General features: G+C 38.1%; 1 protein-coding gene across 2 annotated transcripts in view; it reads left to right on the plus strand.

Annotated features, from left to right (window-relative positions):
* Positions 1-686: 686 nt before the first annotated feature.
* Positions 687-21,957, plus strand: part of SLCO6A1 (solute carrier organic anion transporter family member 6A1) — a 144,001-nt gene continuing 122,730 nt past the window's right edge. For both annotated transcript variants that reach the window (XM_035291167.3, XM_078365866.1), the window contains exons 1-4: positions 687-1,213; positions 15,891-16,148; positions 18,404-18,586; positions 20,452-20,548. In XM_035291167.3, coding sequence (XP_035147058.2) covers positions 868-1,213; positions 15,891-16,148; positions 18,404-18,586; positions 20,452-20,548 — 884 coding nt within the window. In that variant the 5' untranslated portion in view covers positions 687-867. The remainder of the gene's footprint in view (positions 1,214-15,890; positions 16,149-18,403; positions 18,587-20,451; positions 20,549-21,957) is intronic.

Below are 21,957 nucleotides of genomic sequence, written 5' to 3' on the forward strand. Positions count from 1 at the left end.
TGTTGAAGAGCTAAATTGTCTAGTGCTGTCTCTCCTGGAAAGTCACCCTCCACGTATACTTGGCCTAAAGAGGTTATATATCAGCCTAAGAAAAGAAAACCAATAAGAAGTTGCATTTTCATTAAAAAAAAAAATAAAAGCTATGCTTCATAACCTACTACGCTTACATTCGTTTTCTCCAATAAAGTTTTTAAATCTGAAAAAAGAATCCTCTGGTTCTTACGCCCCCATTAAGGTGAAAAATAATAATTGTTTCTATTCTTGAACTGGGATAGAGTTTCTAGAACAATAATTTCTATGTGTAAAACACTTCATTTAAGGACACTCATTGGGACATTGATTTCTGATCTTTGTGCCTCCAAATCTTTCACTGTGGTCTTCTGCTCTCAACAATTTTCGGGTTGTTTCCAGTGAGATCGCCCAGTTGGAAAGCCACCACAAAAAAGTAAGTCTGGAGAAACTGGGGAACAGACAGTTCCGCTTCCCCCCACCATGCTTCCTAATGAGTATTATTTAATAAATAAGTGCTAGCATTCCTTGACTTCCATTAAAATTACTCTGGTGCACCTTGTCTGTGTTAGCAGTTAAAAAATCTGGTTTTAGCTTTTTTTCCGCCCCCTCCCCACTTCTGCACGTGGAAGGAAAGAAGGAAAACAACCTTGGAAGTTCTCAACTGTCGACCTCCTGCGAGGACGTTTGCCTCCTGCCCTAAGAGAAACGTTCCCTCTGGAGGCTTGGGCTGCAGGCGCCCTTTGTGGCCACTGAGTGCTCCGATGCCCACGCCAGGCCGGCCTTCGGGTTGGCGGAGGCTGGGCGGGCTGCTGACCGCACTTGCGCTGCATCGCAGGGAGCCGCGAAGGGTGAGCCATGCACGAAGGCGTCCCCCGGCGCTCTGGGGGCCAGGATGGGGCCCTAGGGAGAGTGGAGCCGTGGGTTGCGCGGGCCCGGCCTGCTAAGGACTCGAGGTCCAGGGAATCCTCGAAGTCCCGCAAGTTCCGGAAAACACCCCAGCATCTGAAACTACTTCCAAGGGCCTTGATAAGATTCGGCGGTTTCCGAAAAAGGAAAAAAGTCCAGCCCTCTGATTCCGGAGAAGCGGATGACAGTTTGGAGCAGCCCTGTGGCGTGGGCTGTGTACCCAGCCCCTGCTGTGAGTGGTGTAATAACATTCGCTGCTTCATGGTTTTCCACTGCATCCTGGTCATCTGTCAAGGTGAGCCTGAAGGACGTGGTTTGTTGTGGCGAGGGCCGCGGAGGGCAGCAGGGGCCGCCCCCCGAGGAGGTGGGAGAGGGAGGATGGTGGAGGACGCCCTGGGGTGGCCCAGCTTGAGGCTGCTTTCTGATTTCTCAAGGCGCTGTCCGATCAAAGTTTAGCTGCCCAATGGGTTTACCTCGCCCGCTGCCTGGACAGCAGATTTATCAAGACAAGGGAATTGCAATGGAGGAAGAGTAAGGCAGGCAGAGCCAGCTGTGCGGGAGCCCAGAGTTTTATTACTCAAATCAGTCTCTCCAGCATTCTGGATGGAATCAGAGTTTTTAAAGATAATTTGGCGGGTAGGGGCTCGGGAAGTGGGAATTGGGTATTAGACTGATATGGAATTGGTAGTAGTAATCACAGTAAATATACCCATAAAGATGGAGGGTGGGATTGGTTTTATCACACCCGTAGTCTTGAGTGAAGTGCTGGTCCTTTTGCTAACAGAAGATGGATCATAGTAATTCTTGGCAAGTGGTGGTACCATATTTAATAAAGCTGTCACCTGTGCTTGACTGGGATGCAATGCCAATTGAAGCATGTATGTTGGGAGCCCAGGTGGCTGCAGAACTTGACCTTACGATAGTGATGGTAACTATAAGGACTCCTCTGTTGATGAATAATTTTGAGTGCCCTTTGTACTCACACAAAGCAAATGGCAAGGTCTGTTAACTGTCAGCTCAGTCATGACCTGAGAACTTGAGGGCTCCCATCGAAGCCCTAAAATGAATTGGTACTTTTTTTATATCACAGAGGTGATATTTTTGGAAATTAAACACAATATGGGTTGATGAGTTATAATGACAGTTGAATTCACAGTCTCACCAAATTACCCATGTGAATGATAGGGTGTTGATTTGTGTAAAAAAAAAAAAAAAAAAATAGGTCCTGAAACTTGGAACGAGAACATCTGAGGAGGAGCAGATGAAACTGACATTTTTGATTCCCCAAGTTATTCTGAGCCTCCTTTGTTGGTAGAAGAGCTTAGCCTCTGGTAGCTGAGGAGGCTAGTCTTTTATTCCTTGAAACATCTGTGAGAAGCTCACCTGGAGGTCTTGAAAAGGAGTGCCTATTCTTCTTAAGATATACTACAGCCACTCCTGTTGCCACTAGATCCATAATTAGAGTAAATTCTTAGTATGCTCCAGGGAAGAGATACACACTGAGACCCAGGAGCAAAGAACTTACACACTGAAATAATATCAAGGCTTTACTAATATATTGGCAGAACCCTGGAGAAGTGTGTGAGAATGGATTCTGTGAGTTATTAGATACAGATGGGCAAAATAAAATATTGGATTCTTCTGAATGCATTGATATAGTCTCACCTGCTAGAGATAACATTTTTAATGTGTGAGCACATGCACCTGGAGATGTCTCTAACGGTTTACATGATTGGTTTATTGAAACTTGGACTTAACGGTAGCTTAAAGTTAATGAGGTTGAGATCTCAAAATGCCCTGGCGTGATGTGTAGGAAGGAATTCAAGTACTTAGGGAGGTGAGGATGTCGACTAGATTTATCATGTGTGACTTGCACCATCTCCTCCCCAACTCACCCAGTTAGGTTCCACAAAAGGGCCTAGAAGACACTTTTGTCACTACAGTATTGAGGGATATACATCATATAGAGAAGAACTGGCATAATAAGAAGCTCTGTGACTGCTTTCTTTTTAGGCTAGATAGGATTGTAAGGAATGCTGCCATTGAAATAAGTTCTGAAATTCAATGGAGTCATAGGGGTCAAGTGGCAGCAATTATTGTCTTAGGCAAGGTGGGCACCAATACCATTAAGGGTGGCGGATACATGCAGGCAGTCACCACACCAGGGCTGTGCTTTCATCAACAAGATCTGGATCTCAGTTTGAGTTGGGGGAGCAGTGAGGCATTCCCTGGGTGCTATATTTCAGTGTTTGGTGTAACACTTTAAGTGTTTACTGTTTCATCAGTAAACTATCTGAGCCTGTACTTTTCCTTTTGGGAAGTTTTAAAAATTGCTAATTCAGTTACATGTATAGATATCCAGAAATTCAGATTTTAAAACTTCTTCTTTGAGTCATTTTAGTAATTGTATCTTTCAAGGATTTATTTCATCTAAGTTGTTAAATTTTTAGCATATAGTTGGGCCTTTGTTTTCCTTCAGTGATGTTTTGCCATTTCCATGTTCATGTCTTGCAATTCTTTTACTCACTTCTTTTGGATTTTCTTTTATTTTAAGCATGTTTATATCTAGTATATGGAAATACAATTTGCGTATCAGAAAATTGTATGCTGAATCTTGATGAATTGTTTTATAGCTGTAGCATTTTGTTTTGTACATGTGTGGATTCCTTACACTTTTATGTATACCAGATCATGTCACTTGTGAATAGTTTTACTTCATTTCCAATACGGATGACTTTTATTTCCTTTTCTTGTCTGACTTACCTGGCAAGCACCTCCAATGCAATGTTGAATAGAAGTAGTACAAGTGAACATATTTGTCTTGTTCCTTATCTTGGGAAAGCTTTCAGGCTCTCACCATTAAGTATACTGAGGGTTTTTCCTATATAAAGTTATCACTGTGAGGAAGTTGCTTTCTACTCCTAGCTTTGAGTGGTTTTATTACAATAGACTGTTGGATTTTGTCAGATGCTTTTTATGGCATTTTGATGACAATGTGGTTTTTATCCTTTATTTTATGAATATAGTTATTAACCCTAGTTTCATATATTGAACTAACTTTGCATTAATGGGAAAATCCCACTTTATCAGGTTTACCATCATTTTTCTAATATGCTGGATTCAGTTTGCTAGTGTTTTGTTGAAAATCTTTACATCTATAGTCAAAGGGATATTATTTTGTAGTTTTCTTTTATTGTTGTTGTTGTTTTTTTGGTCAGGATTTGATGTCAAAATAATGCTGGTCTAATAGAACAGATGGGAAATTGGAGTGGGGATTGTAAGAAAGAGAGAAAAAAATGATTATGGAAGTATTATATCCTCTTATTTACTGGGAAAATTTGGGAAAGAACATTTGGTAGAATGGTGAAGTCTTGGGGCCTTGACTTTTCCTTATGGGAAGGGGTGTGTGTGTGTGTGTGTGTGTGTGTGTGTGTTTTAATTACTAATCAAGCTCTATATTTGTTGTAGATCTATTCAATTTTTCGATTTTGTTTTTCCTGAGCCAATGTTTACAGCTGTGTCTTGATAGGAATATTTCCTTTGCATCTAGGTTTCTAACCATTGCTCTACAATTGTTTAATAGTACTATAATCTTTTCGTTTCTTTAAAATCAGTAGCAATGTTCCTTATTTCATTCCTCTCTTTATGAATCTGGAGTCTTTCTCCCTTTTGTCTTGGCCAATGTAGCTAAAGGTTTGTCAACTTTGTTGATGTTTACCGAGAATCTACTTTTTATTTCATTGATTTTTCTCTGTTGTTTCTATTTTATATTCTATTTATTCAAGTTCTAATCATTATTTTTTTTCTTGATTTGGATTTAGTTTTTTTTTTTTTCTCTTACGGTGTAAGATTAGGTAACTGATTTTAACTATTCGTCCTATTTTTCTTGAGTTAGGATCTTGTTCTGTCACCCAGGCTGAAGTGCAGCAGTACAGTCTGTAGCCTCAAAATCCTGGGCTTAAGTGATCCTTTCGCCTCAGCCTCACAAGCAGCTGTGACTACAGGTGTATGCCACCATGTCAGGCTCTTTCTTCTCTTATATAGGCTTTCTTTGCTGTGCATTTTCTCTAAGTATTAGCTTTGGCTGCATCCCATTAAATTTTAACATTTTGTATTTTTATTTTTGATCGTCTTACTGTATTTTCTGATTTCACTTTTTTGCTCTTTGTTTTTGTTTTTTGTTTTTTGAACCAGAGTTTCACTCCCATTGCTTGGGCTGGAGTGCAATGGCACAACATCAGCTCATTGCACCCTCTACTTCCTGGGCTCAAGTGATTCTCCTCTTTCAGCCTCCTGAGTAGCTGGGACTATAAGCACATGCCACAGTGCTCAGCTAAGTTTTGTATTTTTTGTAGATGGTGTTTCACCATGTTGCCTGGGCTGGTCTTGAACTCCTGATCTCAAGTGATCTCCCTGCCTCAGCCTCCCAAACAAAGTTTTGGGATTATGGGTGTAAGCCACCATACCCAGCCCTAATTCATTTTTGGTTTCTTATTTGACCCATTGATTATTTAGAAATGTATTGTTTAATTTTCACATATTTGTGGACTTTTCTAATTCATGTCTGTTATTTCTAGTTTTATTTTATTATGGTCAGAGATGATACTTTGTATGATTCCAATCTTTTTACATTTATTGACACTGGCCAGGTGTGGTGGCTCACACTTGTAATCCTGGCACTTGGGAATTAAAAAAAGACACATTTTAGAATTAAGCATCTTGCCCTTTAAAAGGGCTACTCTAGATCCCCATCTCCATCCAAAAAGAAAACCTAAAACAAACCAAGGAAAATTACAAGTAAATTAACTGTCTTTAGAATAACACTCAGCACTTTTTAAAGGAAGACAATGTAATGCAAACTTTTTTCAATATACTGTATACAACATCTGGCATACAATACCAGCATGCAAAGAAAAGATACAATTGTGACCCATAATTTAGAAATTATTTAATGTTTTAGTAGCAAACATTAAACACAATCTAGAGGCAAGAGGATTTCTTGAGTACAGGAGATTGAGACCATACTGCTCAACATAGTGAGAATCAGTCTCTACAAAATATTGGCTGCTTATGATGTTGTGTACCTGTAGTCCTAGCTACCTGGGATAACCTAAGGTTATCCACACTCCTTGGCCTCCCAAACTGCTGGGATTACAGGTGTGAGCCACCACACCTGGTCAATAATCACTTTTGATATAATATTTTGTACCAGTCATTGAACCAGGAAAAACAAAACAAAACAAGCCCTCAAAGATGGAAATCTGGAATTGGTTGTTTGATGTGACTGGGCTTGAAGCCAATGAAAGTAGTGATATCTGTTACTGTGAATTATGGTTCACTAGAAATCCATGGCATGTAGCAACAAAAGAGTCATTTAAATTATTGCCTGGGATAAAGTTCTTATTGAAGGCAAGACTTTGAAAGACAAAATAGCTGCTACAATTGACTCCTGTGGTGGAATCTTTGACTGCATTGAAAAAGATACAGAAGGAAAATGAAAAGTTTAGGATATGGTTAGGAAATATGTGAGATTCTCTCAATTTCATAAGAAAATCTTATTTTTAGCCACATACTGTTTATTATGGTCAATATTAACTTATTCGCAGGAAGCAGAATTGAAGTATAAGTTGAACTCACAAATTCAACATCCTTAAAGAACAGAACTTTCAGCCCAGAATTTCACATCCTGCCAAACGAAGCTTCACAATTGAAGGAAAAATAAAATCTCTTTTTTATGTTTATTTTTTAATTTTCATTATTTTTTTAAATTGCATTTTAGGTTTTGGGTACACATGCAGAACATGAAAGATAGTTGCATAGGTACACACATGGTAGTGTGTTTTGCTGCCTTCCTCACCTTCACCCACATTTGGCTTTTCTCCCCAGGCTATCCCTCCCCTACTCCCCCCGCTGCTGTCCCTCCCTTATTCCCCCCAATAGACTCCAGTGTGTAGTACTCCCTTCCCTGTGTCCATGTGTTCCAATTTTTCATCATGCACCTATGAATGAGAACATGTGTATTTCATTTTCTGTTCTTGTGTCAGTTTGCTGAGAATGATGGTCTCCAGATTCATCCATGTCCCTACAAACGACACGAACTCATCATTTTGGATTGCTGCATAATATTCCATGGTGTATATGTGCCACATTTTCACAGTCCAGTCTATCATCGATGGGCATTTGGGTTGGTTCCAGGTCTTTGCTATTGTAATGAATGTGCTGCAATGAACATTCTTGTGCATGTGACCTTATACTAGAATGATCTATAGTCCTTTGGATATATACCCAGTAATGGGATTGCTGGGTCAAATGAAATTTCTATTTCTTTTTTTTTTCCTCAGTGTTTCATGACTTTTTATTTTTCTATTATTTTATTTTATTTTTAATTTTTTATAGCATTTTAGGTTTTGGGGTACATGTGCAGAACATGCAAGACAGTTGCATAGGTACACACATGGCAGTGTGTTTTGCTTCCTTTCTCCCCTTCACCCACATTTGGCATTTCTCCCCAGGCTGTCCCTCCCCAGCACCCCCCACCCCACTGGTCCTCCCCTTTTCCCCCCAATAGACCCCAGTGTTTAGTACTCCCCTCCCTGTGTCTATGTGTTCTCATTTTTCATCACCCGCCTATGAGTGAGAATATGTGGTATTTCATTTTCTGTTCTTCTGTCAGTTTGCTGAGAATGATGTTCTCCAGATTCATCCATGTCCCTACAAACGACACGAACTCATCATTTTGATTGCTGCTTAATATTCCATGGTGTATATGTGCCACATTTTCCCAGTCCAGTCTATCATCGATGGGCATCTGGGTTGGTTCCAGGTCTTTGCTATTGTAAAGAGTGCTGCAATGAACATTCGTGTGCATGTGTCCTTATAGTAGAATGATTTATAGTCCTTTGGATATATACCCAGTAATGGGATTGCTGGGTCAAATGGAATTTCTATTTCTAAGGCCTTGAGGAATCGCCACACTGTCTTCCACAATGGTTGAACTAATTTACACTCCCACCAGCAGTGTAAAAGTGTTCCTATTTCTCCACATCGTCTCCAGCATCTGTTGTCTCCAGATTTTTTAATGATGGCCATTCTAACTGGCGTGAGATGGTATCTCAATGTGGTATTGATTTCCATCTCTCTAATGACCAGCGATGATGAGCATTTTTTCATATGATTGTTGGCCTCATGTATGTCTTCTTTTGTAAAGTGTCTGTTCATGTCCTTTGCCCATTTTTGAATGGGCTTGTTTGTTTTTTTCTGTATATCAGTTTGAGTTCTTTGTAAATTCTGGATATCAGCCCTTTGTCAGAAGGGTAAACTGCAAAAGTTTTTTCCCATTCTGTTGGTTGCCAGTTCACTCTAGTGACTGTTTCTTTTGCCATGCAGAAGCTGTGGAGTTTCATTAGGTCCCATTTGTCTATTTTGGCTTTTGTTGCCAATGCTTTTGGTGTTTTGTTCATGAAGTCCTTGACTACTCCTGTGTCCTGAATGGTTTTGCCTAGATTTTCTTCTAGGGTTTTTATGGTGCCAGGTCTTATGTTTAAGTCTTTAATCCATCTGGAGTTAATTTTAGTGTAAGGTGTCAGGAAGGGGTCCAGCTTCTGCTTTCTGCACATGGCCAGCCAGTTTTCCCAACACCATTTATTAAACAGGGAATCCTTTCCCCATTGCTTGTTTTAGTCAGGTTTATCAAAGATTGTATGGTTATAGATATGTTATGTTGCCTTTGATGCCTCTGTTCTGTTCCATTGGTCTATATCTCTGTTTTGGTACCAGTACCATGCAGTTTTGATTACTGTAGCCTTGTAGTATAGTTTGACGTTCGGTAGTGTGATGCCTCCCGCTGTGTTCTTTTTGCTTAGAATTGACTTGGCTATGCGGGCTCTCTTTTGGTTCCATATGAAGTTCATGGTGGTTTTTTCCAGTTCTGTGAAGAAAGTCAATGGTAGCTTGATGGGGATAGCATTGATTCTGTAAATTACTTTGGGCAGTATAGCATTTTCACGATATTGAACCATGAACATGGAATGTTTCTCCATCTGTTTGTGTCCTCTCTTATTTTGTTGAGCAGTGGTTTGTAGTTTTCCTTGAAGAGGTTCCTTATGTTCCTTGTAAGTTGTATTCCTAGGTATTTTATTCTTTTTGTAGCAATTGTGAATGGCAGTTCATTCTTGATTTGGCTCTCTTTAAGTCTGTTATTGGTGCATAGGAATGCTTGTGATTTTTGCACATTGATTTTATATCCTGAGACTTTGCTGAAGTTGCTTATCAGTTTCAGAAGTTTTGGGGCTGAGGTGATGGGGTCTTCTAGGTATACTATCATGTCATCTGAAAATAGAGACAATTTGACTTCCTCCTTTCCTATTTGAATATCCTTTATTTCTTTTTCTTGCCTGATTGCTCTGGCTAGAACTTCCAGTACTATATTGAATAGGAGTGGTGAGAGAGGGCATCCTTGTTGAGTGCCAAATTTTAAAGGGAATGCTTCCAGTTTTTGCCCATTCAGTATGATATTGGCTGTTGGTTTGTTGTAAATAGCTTTTATTACTTTGAGATACGTTCCATCAATAGCGAGTTTATTGAGGGTTTTTAGCATAAAGGGCTGTTGAATTTTGTCAAATGCCTTCTCTGCATCAAGTGAGATAATCATGTGGTTTTTGTTTTTGGTTCTGTTCATGTGGTGAATTACGTTTATAGACTTGCGTATGTTGAACCAGCCTTGCATCCCCGGGATGAATCCTACTTGATCATGATGGATAAGTTTTTTGATGTGCTGTTGCAATCGGCTTGCCAGTATTTTATTGAAGATTTTTTCATCTTTGTTCATCATGGATATTGGCGTGAAATTTTCTTTTCTTGTCGAGTCTCTGCCAGGTTTTGGTATCAGGATGATGTTGGTCTCATAAAATGATTTGGGAAGGATTCCCTCTTTTTAGATTATTTGGAATAGTTTCAGAAGAAATGGTACCAGCTCCTCTTTGTGTGTCTGGTAGAATTTGGCTGTGAACCCAACTGGTCCTGGGCTTTTTTTGTGTGGTAGGCCTTAATTGCTGCCTCAACTTCAGACCTTGTTGTTGGTCTATTCATAGTTTCGGCTTCCTCCTGGTTAGGCTTGGGAGGACACAGGTGTCCAGGAATGTATCCATTTCTTCCAGGTTTACTAGTTTACATGCATAGAGTTCTTTGTAATATTCTCTGATGATGGTTTAAATTTCTGTGGAGTCTGTGGTGATTTCCCCTTTATCGTTTTTTATTGCATCTGTTTGGTTGTTTTCTCTTTTCTTTTTTATCAGTCTGGCTAGTGGTCTGTCTATTTTGCTGATCTTTTAATAAAACAAGCTCTTGGATGTATTGATTTTTTGAAGGGTTTTTTTGTGTCTCTATCTCTGTCAGTTCTGCTCTGATCTTAGTTACTTCTTGTCTTCTGCTAGGTTTTGAGTTTTTTGATCTTGCTCCTCTAGCTCTTTCAATTTTGACGAAAGCATGTCAATTTTGGATCTCTCCAATCTTCTCATATGGGCACTTATTGCTATATATTTTCCTTTGGAGACTGCTTTAAATGTGTCCCAGAGATTCTGGTATGTTGTGTCTTCGTTCTCATTGTTTTCAAAGAACTTCTTTATTTCTGCCTTCATTTCATTGTTTATCCAATCAACATTCAAGAGCCAGTTGTTCAGTTTCCATGAAGCTGTGTGGTTCTGAGTTAGTTTCTGAATTCTGAGTTCTGACTTGATTGCACTATGGTCTGAGAGACTGTTTGTTATGATTTCGGTTGTTTTGCATTTGCTGAGGATTGCTTTACTTCCAATGATGTGGTCAGTTTTAGAGTAGGTGTGATGTGGTGCTGAGAAGAATGTATATTCTGTGGATTTGGGGTGGAGAGTTCTATAAATTTCTATCAGGTTTCCTTGTTCCAGGTCTGAGTTCAAGCCCTGGATATCCTTGATATTTTCTGTCTGGTTGATCTGTCTAATATTGACAGTGGAGTGTTAAAGTCTCCCACTATTATTGTGTGGGAGTCTAAGTCTCTTTTTAAGTCATTAAGAACTTGCCTTATGTATCTTGGTGCTCCTGTATTGGGTCCATATATATTTAGGATCGTTAGCTCTTCTTGTTGTATCGATCCTTTTACCATTATGTAATGTCCTTCTTTGTCTCTTTTGATCTTTGTTGCTTTAAAGTCTATTTTATCAGAGATGAGAATTGCAACTCCTGCTTTTCTTTGCTCTCCATTTGCTTGGTAAATCTTTCTCCATCCCTTTATTTTGAGCCTTTGTGTATCCTTACATGTGAGATGGGTGTCCTGGATACAGCACACCGATGGGTTTTGGCTTTTTATCCAGTCTGCCAGTCTGTGTCTTTTGATTGGTGCATTTAGTCCATTTACATTTAGGGTTAATATTGTTATGTGTGAATTTGATACTCCCATTTTGATGCTAGCTGGCTGTTTCGCTCATTAGTTGATGCAGATTCTTCATTTTGTTGATGCTCTTTAGCATTTGGTATGTTTTTGGAATGGCTGGTACTTGCTCCTTTCTATACGTAGTGCCTCTTTCAGGAGTTCTTGTAAAGCAGGCCTGGTGGTTACAAAATCTCTGAGTATTTGCTTGTTTGCAAAGGATTTTATTTTCCCTTCAGTTATGAAGCTCCGTTTGGCTGGATATGAAATTCTGGGTTGAAAGTCCTTTTCTTTAAGAATGTTGAATATTGGTCCCCACTCTCTTCTGGCTTGTAGTGTTTCTGCCAAGAGATCTGCTGTGAGTCTGATTGGCTTCCCTTTGTGGGTGACCTGACCTTTCTCTCTGGCTGCCCTTAGTATTTTCTCCTTCATTTCAACCCTGGTGAATCTGATGATTATGTGCCTTTGGGTTGCTCTTTTTGCGGAATATATTTGTGGTGTTCACTGTATTTCCTGGACTTGAATATTAGCCTGCCTTGCTAGGTTGGGGAAATTTTCCTGGATAATATCCTGAAGAGTATTTTCCAGCTTGGATTCATTCTCTTCATCACATTCTGGTACACCTATCAAACGTAGGTTAGGTCTCTTCACATAGTCCCACATTTCTTGGAGATTTTGTTCATTCCTTTTTGTGCTTTTTTTCTCTAATCTTGGTCTCATTTTATTTCATTGAGTTGATCTTCGCCTTCTCATTTTCTTTCTTCTGCTTGGTCAATTCGGCTATTGAAACTTGTGTATGCTTCGTGAAGTTCTCGTTTCGTGTTTTTCAGCTCCTTCAATTCATTCATATTCCTCTCTAAGTTGTCCATTCTTGTTATCATTTCCTCGAATCTTTTTTTCAAGGTTCTTAGTTTCTTTGCATTGATTTAGAACATGTTCTTTTAGCCCATGGAAGTTTCTTATTACCCATCTTCTGAAGTCTGATTCCATCATTTCATCACACTCATTCTCTGACCAGCTTTGTTCCCTTGCAGGTGAGGAGTTTTGGTCCTTTGTAGGAGGTGAGGTGTTTCAGTTTTGGGTATTTTCCTCATTTTTGCACTGGTTTCTTTCCATCTTTGTGGGTTTATCCACCTGTCGTTTGAGTAGTTGCTGACTTTTCGATAGGGTCTCTGAGTGGATGCCCAGATTGTTGATGATGAAGTATTTCTGTTATTTAGTTTTGCTTCTACCAGTCTAGCCCCTTCGCTGTATGACTGCTGAGGTCCACTCCTGGCCTTGCTTGTCTGGGGTACACCTGTAGCAGCTGCGCAACAGTGAGGGATGCTACCAGTTTCTTCTGCTGCTATCTTTGTCCCAGAATGATGCCTGCCAAATGTCAGTTTGATCAGTCCTTTTTGAGGTGACTCTTTGGATATACAGGGGTCAGGGAGCTGCTTGAGGAGGCTGTCTGTACTTTATAGGAGCTCAAGTGCTGAGCTGTGAGCCCCGTTTATCATTCAGGGCTGTTAGGCAGGTGCGTTTAAGTCTGCTGCAGCAGAACTCATAAATCCCCTTTGTTTCCTCAGATGATCTGTCTCGGGGAGTTAGGGCTTTCTTTTTGAGTATCTGTTGCACTGTCCTGACCAGCTAGGAGGCAATCTAGTCAATATTTGCCTGCCGAGGCTCTGCCCTGCTACCATGGGCTCCGCCCTGCTGTCGTGGGCTCTGCCCTGTTGCAGTGGGCTCTGCCCTGCTGTCATGGGCTCTTCCCTGTTGGCGGACTATCTCTGTTATGGCAGGTTGCCTCGGCAATGGCAGGCTGCATCAGCAATGGGAGTGTACCTCAGTAGGGGCTGAATGCACGTCAGTACTGAGTGTATGTCAGTAATGGCAGACGCCCCTTTCCCACTAAGCTGCACCATCCTGGGTTCAGCCATGCCCACAGTGAAACTTTCAACCCCGAGCATTTTGAATCACCATTTGGTTTGTCTCTGTGGGGGTGAGACCTGCCGAGCCTGATCAACTGGCTCCCTGACTCTGAGCCTCCTTTTTTTTTTCCCTTTTCAAGTTGAACAGTTGACTCTCTCCCAGGTGTTTCAGTTGCCTGCTGATTTTACTACATATCTCAATAACCAGAAACTCTTGCTCTTATAGATAATCATGAGTCTTTTGAAGACTCAGATAAGTCTCCTAGTAGCAGACAACAATCAACCACTCCCAGTAGTAGACAACAAGTTTATAGTGCTGTCCTATACGATGGGATATGCACTTTGAGAGAGCAACCTATGTATGCTATCTGGGATCAAGGGCTAAAAGAGGGAGTGAATAGTAGAAGAAGGAAGTTATAAATACCAACTGTAGTCTCATAACCACTTAGAGTGACAAAACTTGTAGCAGCTCTGCATTTCCTCTTACTTGTTTATGTGTTCAGACACAAATATGTCATATGCACATTTGTCTGTATATATGTTTATATATCTATATGTCCTGGCTATTTTCTCTCTTCCTCTCCTTTCCTATATTATTTTTCTATTAATAATCTATGTAAAGTAGAGAACCATGTAAATTAATCTCTAGGTTATAGAATATGCCTCAGTTAGAAGGGGAATTGATATTTGAGATAAACTCAATTACTGACAGGACTTATTTTCTACATTGGCCATTATCCTCCTTGGCCCCATCTAATGTAACAGTTAAAGAAAATTCTTATTTTGGGTGCAGCAAAGGTTTTAAATCTTGTTTCCTACTGGTATTGGTCTGCTAAAACTAGCTGTGGCTCCAAACCTGGGTTGTGGTTTCTTTGGCAATATATTTCCCTCAAAAATTTAGTTAGGCCTGTGATATATATGCTTAATTATTGGTGGTTATTTTTGCAATTTGGTTTTTAGGTTAAAGAAAATCCATTCAGGTTTGTGATTAAACTGAAGGATTAGCATTAGACTGAGATAGACATGCTGATTGATTAGACTATGTATCTCTCATTTTTGGGGAAACAGTAAGAGCATCTCTGTAAAATAATAATTGTGATACAATTAGGCAGAAGGATGATGATATTCCTACTTATTTGATATGAAAATTTAAATATGAGAAGAATGAAAATGTATATTAAAGAGTCTGAAGGATAAACTCTGCAAGGCATTTGTCTGTTGGCCATGAACTCCATTATTCACTCTTTATTTGCAAGGGAATGGGAAGCCTGAAACTACACTTCCCAGAGTTGCTGCAGGCCAGCTGATTTCCACTTACATGTTGCCAGTGAATCTGTGGCAGTAGATTTGAAAAAGGGCAAAGGGAAGACTCTTTTCCTTTCTGTTTCTGGTGGTGTTTTTGGCAGCAGGAGCAATTCTGGATGATTAAAAGCTCCCAGATTTATGCTCAAGAATAAACGTGGTGCTATCAGCAACACAGAGCTCATGACTCTGGCTCTGGAACCTGCAAGAGCATCAGAATCAGCAGGGTGAGCTCCTTGTCATAGCATTAGGAGGACCGTGAGCTCCTGGCTTCCTGCAAAAGAAGGTAGTGATTGTAGTTCTAACAGCAGCAGCAACAGCAATAGTAGGAGCAGCCCATGCTCCAGTTATTTTGGTTGCATAGATATCATGAAATTTTATTAGTAACCATTTGGACTCCAACTAATGTACTACTTTTGTAATCAATCCCTACACTCAGTGAATTTTTTTTTTTTTTTTTTTTGAGACGGAGTTTCACTTTTGTAACCCAGGATGGAGTGCAATGGCGCGATCTCGGCTCACCGCAACCTCCGCCTCCTGGGTTCAGGCAATTCTCCTGCCTCAGCCTCCCGAGTAGCTGGGATTACAGGCACGCACCTCCGTGCCCAGCTAATTTTTTGTATTTTTAGTAGAGACGGGGTTTCACCATGTTGACCAGGATGGTCTCGATCTCTCGACCTCATGATCCACCCGTCTCGGCCTCCCAAAGACTCAGTGAATTTTGTTTCAAATTCTTATTGTGTTTATGACTAATTTTTTCTAGTTGGATGTTGAGTGATAGAAATACACATAATATGGTACCATTTATTTCATATTCAAGAACATCAAAAACAATACTTGATATTGTCTAAGGATAGATACACTGTCAAAAATGTTAAAAAGGCTAAAAAATGGTAAAATTTAAACACAGGATACTGATTATGGAAGGGAGGGAGGAAAACGAGTTTGGGAAGTATGCCTCCGGCTTTAACTATTTTGATAATGTTTTATTTCCTATTCTGAATGGTAGATAAATAAGTATTATATTAGTAATAATTTTAATTTTTTATAATTTGAAATGCAATGCATTAAAATAAAGATCAGTACTAAGTGAGATGATACAGCAATCACTTTTATTTAGGAAATTACTCATAGAGGTAGTTAAAAAATAGCTTCGAAAATTCAATTAGCGAATATTTTGTAGAGGTTAAGGCCTATTTGTGTTTTAGAAAAGCAATTGTTGCATTCTTATAGCTTTTAAACATTCAGAATAATGTAAAATAAACTCACATTGTGTAATTTAAATTTTGTTTTGTAATAATCATAATGACAACCTCATACAATGCATATCATTGCTTTCTCTTTTTCTTTTTACACTTTAGGTGTGATTTTAGGTCTTATAGATGTCAGCATTGGCGATTTTCAGAGGCAATATTATGTGAAAACCATTGAAAATTTGGCATTGGAGTGGAGTTATGATATTTCATCTGCCCTGGTAGCAATATTTATAGCATTCTATGGAGACAGAAAAAAAGTAATATGCTTTGTAGTTTCCTCCTTTTTAATAGGACTTGGATCACTTTTATGTGCTTTTCCATCATTTAGTGAAGAAAATTATCAAAGTAAGGTAGCAATTGAAGGTAAGATTTTAAATATACTGTCATTCATCAAATCAATATTTATTCAAACCTTGGCTTAAGGAACTTAAAATAGACTGTGATAATTGTTTGTCTGTGTATCCATCCATCCATCCATCCATCCATCCATCCATCCATGCATCCATATTGGTTTATATGACCAAGTTTGCTAATTAACTGATTGAAGCATCCTAGTGTACACATATGTCATAACAGAGGAAGTTAATGATTAGTTTTAGTCTATTGATAGAAAAAATTTATTTTCAGATGTTTGTTAGTAGGAAGCTCAGGACTGTGATCCCTAGGAGGAGAGAAAAAACCAACCTGAATTTTCTTTGAGAAGGAAAGAGTAAATAGATTAGGGACACATTTTATGATTATCAGGAGCATAAAAGACTTCCTTGAGTTTATTAATCATGAATTCAAAGTAGGATATGCATGGTTGTACAGTCATGTCAAGCTTTAAAAGTCATATAGGGAGTGAGTTATTTTGAGTAGGTTGCAGTTTTACCATGGGGTTGCATGATCCGAAAGACAGCAAGGGAATTAAAAGTGTTTAGATGATAGTGAAAGAAGTAAGGATATAAAAGGGACATTGGGATAGTGAAAAGGAACAAAATCAATGGATTATATGCCCTGATGAATTTTAAGGATTGTTGGCAGTGCATTGCTAGAAAGAGTCAGCTGGAAAGATGGGGTGGTTAGAAGGTAGATGCTTGAAATTATCATTAGAAAAGGTTTGTAGTTATTATTTTTGACATTTAAAATGACTAGCTGTATTAGTTTTTTCTCAGACTGCTATAAAGAACTATCTGAGTCTGGGTTATTTATAAAGAAAGATGATTTAATTGACTCACAATTCTACAGACTGTATAGGAGGCCTGGAGAGGCCTCAGGAAACTTACAATCATGGTGGAAGGTGAAGGGGAAGCAAGCACATCTTCACATTGTGGCAGGAGAAGAGCAAGGTGGGGAGTGTTACACACCTTCAAACAACTCGATCCTGTGAGAACTCACTATCATGAGAACAGCAAGGGAAAAATCTACCCCAATGATTCAGTCATCTCCCACCACCTCCCTCCCACAACATTGGGAATTACAATTCCACATGAGATGAGGTGCCGCAGAGCCAAACTATATCACTAACCAAGGAGTACACTGCATAACAGCAAAAAAGTTCAAAAAACTAAGAGGCCGGGGTGTTGGAAGTATCACATTGACACTGTTATCACAAGTTAATAGGTCTGTATAAAACTGAACCTTCAGCATTTGAATGACAGTTCTAGAGACTACCTCCCACTTTATATGGAGTCAAAATCATTTCACATGGATACTAAGCCAGCTGAAAATGTTCATTTGTGTACTATTTTGCAATCTGCTCTTTAATAGGGTTTCCACAATATTATTTAAGAGCATGTGTTAAATGTCAAGCAAAACAACCTGTACAATATAATCTAATAGTATTGCCTCGATCTACCAATCTACAAACAAATAATAATTACACAAGCATTTACTTAATACTGTTTTATAACCATCTGAATAAAAAATGTATAAGAAATATACTGTGACCTGAAGGAAATTAAAATCTAGTGGATGACCACATAATGACTAACTTTAATGGAAAGAAATGTATACTGTGTAATGCCTTGTTTTTATGAACCTATGTTCTGAAAGTTAGTGGGTCTAAAATGGGAAGTTATTTAATCAGAATGAGACAAAGTTTACATAAAGATTGTTAAAGAGGTGGACATAAAACTAAACTCAGAAGGTACTCTTTGATAACACAGATAATCTAGAACATTAGAAATACTTTTAGCCTAGGGTCAAAAGTCAGGGGAACAGGATGCCAAATTTAAGAGGAATATGTGCTATGTGTAGCATTCACATTTATATTTTGGTTTGTAATATATGCATCTTTTGTGGGATTCCCACATAATTTCTTTTCTTTTTTTTATTTTGGAGATGGGGTCACAGTATATTGCCCAGACTTGTCACAATCCTCTCACTTCAGCTTTCTGAATATCTGGTACTACAGCTGTGTGCTGTGTCTAGCCCAAATTTTATGATGGCATTTTTCTGACAACATGATGATTGATTACAATATTACTACATTCAGTGTAAATGACATGTTAACTAAAAGAAAAATGTATAATTTTGGAAATAGCTTGTAAAATATTTGATAAAGAATACCGCACATTTGTTGTATGTTTAACTTTTGAGTTCAATTAACAAAACTATAATTATTGTCTTTTCAAAAGATATTTGCAAAGAAACAAAGATTGTCAGTGGTTGCCAGAGGCGTGCATCATTCCAGTCAAAATACTTGTCTTTCTTCACCCTTGGGCAGACTGTGCAAGGAATAGCAGCAATACCTCTTTATATCCTTGGAGTAACCTTTATTGAAGAAAGTGTTGCTACACACTCAGCTGGTACTTATTTAGGCAAGTTTTTAACTCCCTCTAATATGATTGACCCATTGTGAATTTTCCTTGAATTTTGGTATGCGTATCTAAACTGATATAGAAGTACTCTTGGTCCTTATATTAACATTGTAATAAATGATAACTGGTATGCTAAACCTTTAAATCACATTGATTCACCTAATTCTAAAGAGCTGTTTGAGATTCGAGATTCTAGACAAGTCACCTGAATGTCACTGAAAATATATAGAGCAACTGAAAAAAATCTATACTTTCATCAGGCCATGGTGGCTCATGTCTGTAATCCTAGCACTTTGGGAGCCCAAGGCATGCAGATCACTTGAGGTCAGGAGTGAAAAGCCATGGTGAAACTGTGTCTCTACTAAAAATACAAAAAAATTAGCCAGGCGTGGTGGTGAGCACCTGTAATCCCAGCTACTCTGCAGGCTGAAGCAGGAAAATCACTTAAACCCAGGAGGTAGAGGTTGCAGCAAGCCGAGATACCGCCACTGCACTCCAGCCTGGGTGACAGAACAAGACTCTGTCTCAAACAAACAAACAAACAAAAAATACTTTCTTAAGTAATAAAAATCATACTCTTTATGGATATGTGTATGTACATTTATAAATATGTATATTTATATATGTATATATATTTAATGAATAATAGCATACTATCCCTATTTGCAATCTCTTATGCTACTGTATCCTACAATAAGTAATCTTGGCTATATCTCAGGGTAATCTGTACTCTCTTCTATTGCAATAGATTCTGGTCCTGGTAGATCATCTATTTGTACAGGGTTATCTAACTATCACTTCTGAAAATTTAAGTTGTTTTTATACACTTACTGCAAAGGTATATTGAGACATCCTGACACCCTGGTAGCTAAGGTGAAGGGTGAAGAGGTAATGATAATGTTAAAGTATCATCTTGCTAGAATACCCAACTTGAAATGAAATACGGTATTGTGAATTTATAATTATATTAAATATAAATATATTACATGAAATACATAGATTAAATAAGGTATAATGAATTATATACTGAGTTTCTCTAATACATGTATTGGATAATATGTATTATGATTAATTTTATGTGTTTGCTTGGCTAAATTATGATACCTAGTTGTATAGACAAACACTAGTCTAGATGTTTTGGTGCTGGTCACTTTTAGATGTGATGAATATTTACAATCAGTAGATTTTGAATAAAACTGATTTCATAATGTGGGTGGGGCTCATTTAATCAGTTGAAGGTTCTACGAGGTAAGACTGAGGTTTTCTGAAGAAGCAATGCTATCTGGACTGTAACATCAACTCTCACTTGACTTTCCAGCCTGCTGGCCTTCTCTACAAATTTGGGACTTGCTAGGCCTCATAATTGTATTTTGTATGAATCGATTCCTTAAAATGAATCTCTCTGTTTTTTCTCTCTCTGTGTTTTTTGAAAGTTATTTTTATTTTTGTTTGTTTAAATTCAATAATTTTGCGGGGAACAGGTGGTATTTGGTTACATAGATAAGTTCTTTAGTAGTGATTTATTTTGCTGCAGCCATCACCCAAGCAGTGTACACTATACCCAATGTGCAGTCTTTTATCCCTCACCCACCTCCCTCCCACCCTTACTCCTGAGTCCCCAAAGTCCATTATATAATTCTTAGGCTTTTGCATCCTCATAGATTAGCTCCCAGTTGTGAGAACATATGATGTTTGGTTTTCCATTCCTGTTTTTCTCTCTTTTATTGGTTTTGTTTCTCTGAAGAACTCTGAATAATACAGAATGCTGTGAAAAGCTTTCAGAAGTAATCAATTTTAGTTAATTAATTTTTATCATAACAAAGCTGGCTTATGAAATTGCTTGATGTTCAGTGTTTATTTTATAGGTATTGCAGAATGTACCCAAATCATTGGATATGCTATGGGTTATGTGATAGGAGCACCACTAGTTAAGGTCCGCGAGCATAGTACTGTCATAAAAAAGTAAGCATTATTTTTTTTCTTTTGTTTACATTGTATAAAATATTTACTAAATAGATACCATAGCTTATAAATAAACATATATATTTAACTTGTAATAATCATGATTTTAGAAAAATATATACAAGTGTGACATAGGCACATATATGTACATATAAATACATCTAAAGTATACATCTTAAATATTTTGAAGTGTTTAGAACTATACTGTTAACTATATCACATTGTTTTGCAATATATATCTAGAACTTTTGCATCTTGAAAAATACAATCGTTGTTCTACTTTCTGTTTCTGAGAGTTTGACTATCTTAGGTACCTTATGAAACTGGAGTCATGCAGTATTTGTCTTTTTGTGATTGGCTTATTTCACTTTGAATAATATCCTGAAGTTTCATGCTTGTTGTAGCATATAACAAGATATCCTTATTCATTTAAGGCTGAATCATGCTCCACTGTATTATTGTACATACCACATTGGCTTTATTCATTGATTTTTCAATGGACATTTAAGTTGCTTCCAGCTCTTCACCATTGTGAATAATGCTGCAATGAATATAGGTGTACAAATATACCACAGAGATCCTGTTGTTAATTCTTTGCATATATACTCAGAAATTAGATTGCTGAATCATATGGTAATTCTATTTTTCTAATTTTATTTTTTTAAACTATTATGCTGTTTTTTATAGTGACTGCACCATTTTACGTTCCTGCAGTGCACAGAGTTCCAATTCCTCCACATCCTCATCAATACTTGTTTTTCCTATTTGTTTATTTCTCTGATGGTGGCCATCCTAATGGATGTGAGGTGATACCTTATTATGGTTTTGATTTGCATTTCCCTGATTATTAGTAATGTTAAATATATTTTCATATGCTTCTTGGCCATTTGCATATCTTCTTTTGAAAAGTATCAATCCAAATCTTTGGCCATTTTAAAATCAGATTTCTTTTGTTGCTATTGGGTTGAAGTTCTTTAGATATTCTGAATATTAGCCTCTTTCAAGACATGGTTTGCAAATACTTTCTTCCATTCTGCAGGCTACCTTTCACTTCACCAATTTTTTTCTTTACTGTAAAAAAAGATTTTAACTTTTATGTAGTGTATTTGTATGTTTTTGCTTTGCTGTCTGGGCTTTGGGTGTAATATCCAGAAAATAATCATCAAGTCTAATGTCTTGAATCATTCTCTCTATGCTTTCCTAAAATTCATGTGGAACCAAAAAAGATCCTACATAGCCAAATCAAGACTAAGCAAAAATAACTGGAGTTCAAACTACTACAAAGATATAGTTACCAAATAGCATGATACTGGCATAATAGTAGGCACACAGACCAATGGGAAAGAATAGAGAACCCATAAATAAAACCAAACACTTGCAACCAACTGATCTTTGACAAAGCAAATCAA

This window comes from Callithrix jacchus, chromosome 2, assembly GCF_049354715.1.
Source record: "Callithrix jacchus isolate 240 chromosome 2, calJac240_pri, whole genome shotgun sequence".
NCBI classification, from domain to species: Eukaryota; Metazoa; Chordata; class Mammalia; order Primates; family Cebidae; genus Callithrix; species Callithrix jacchus.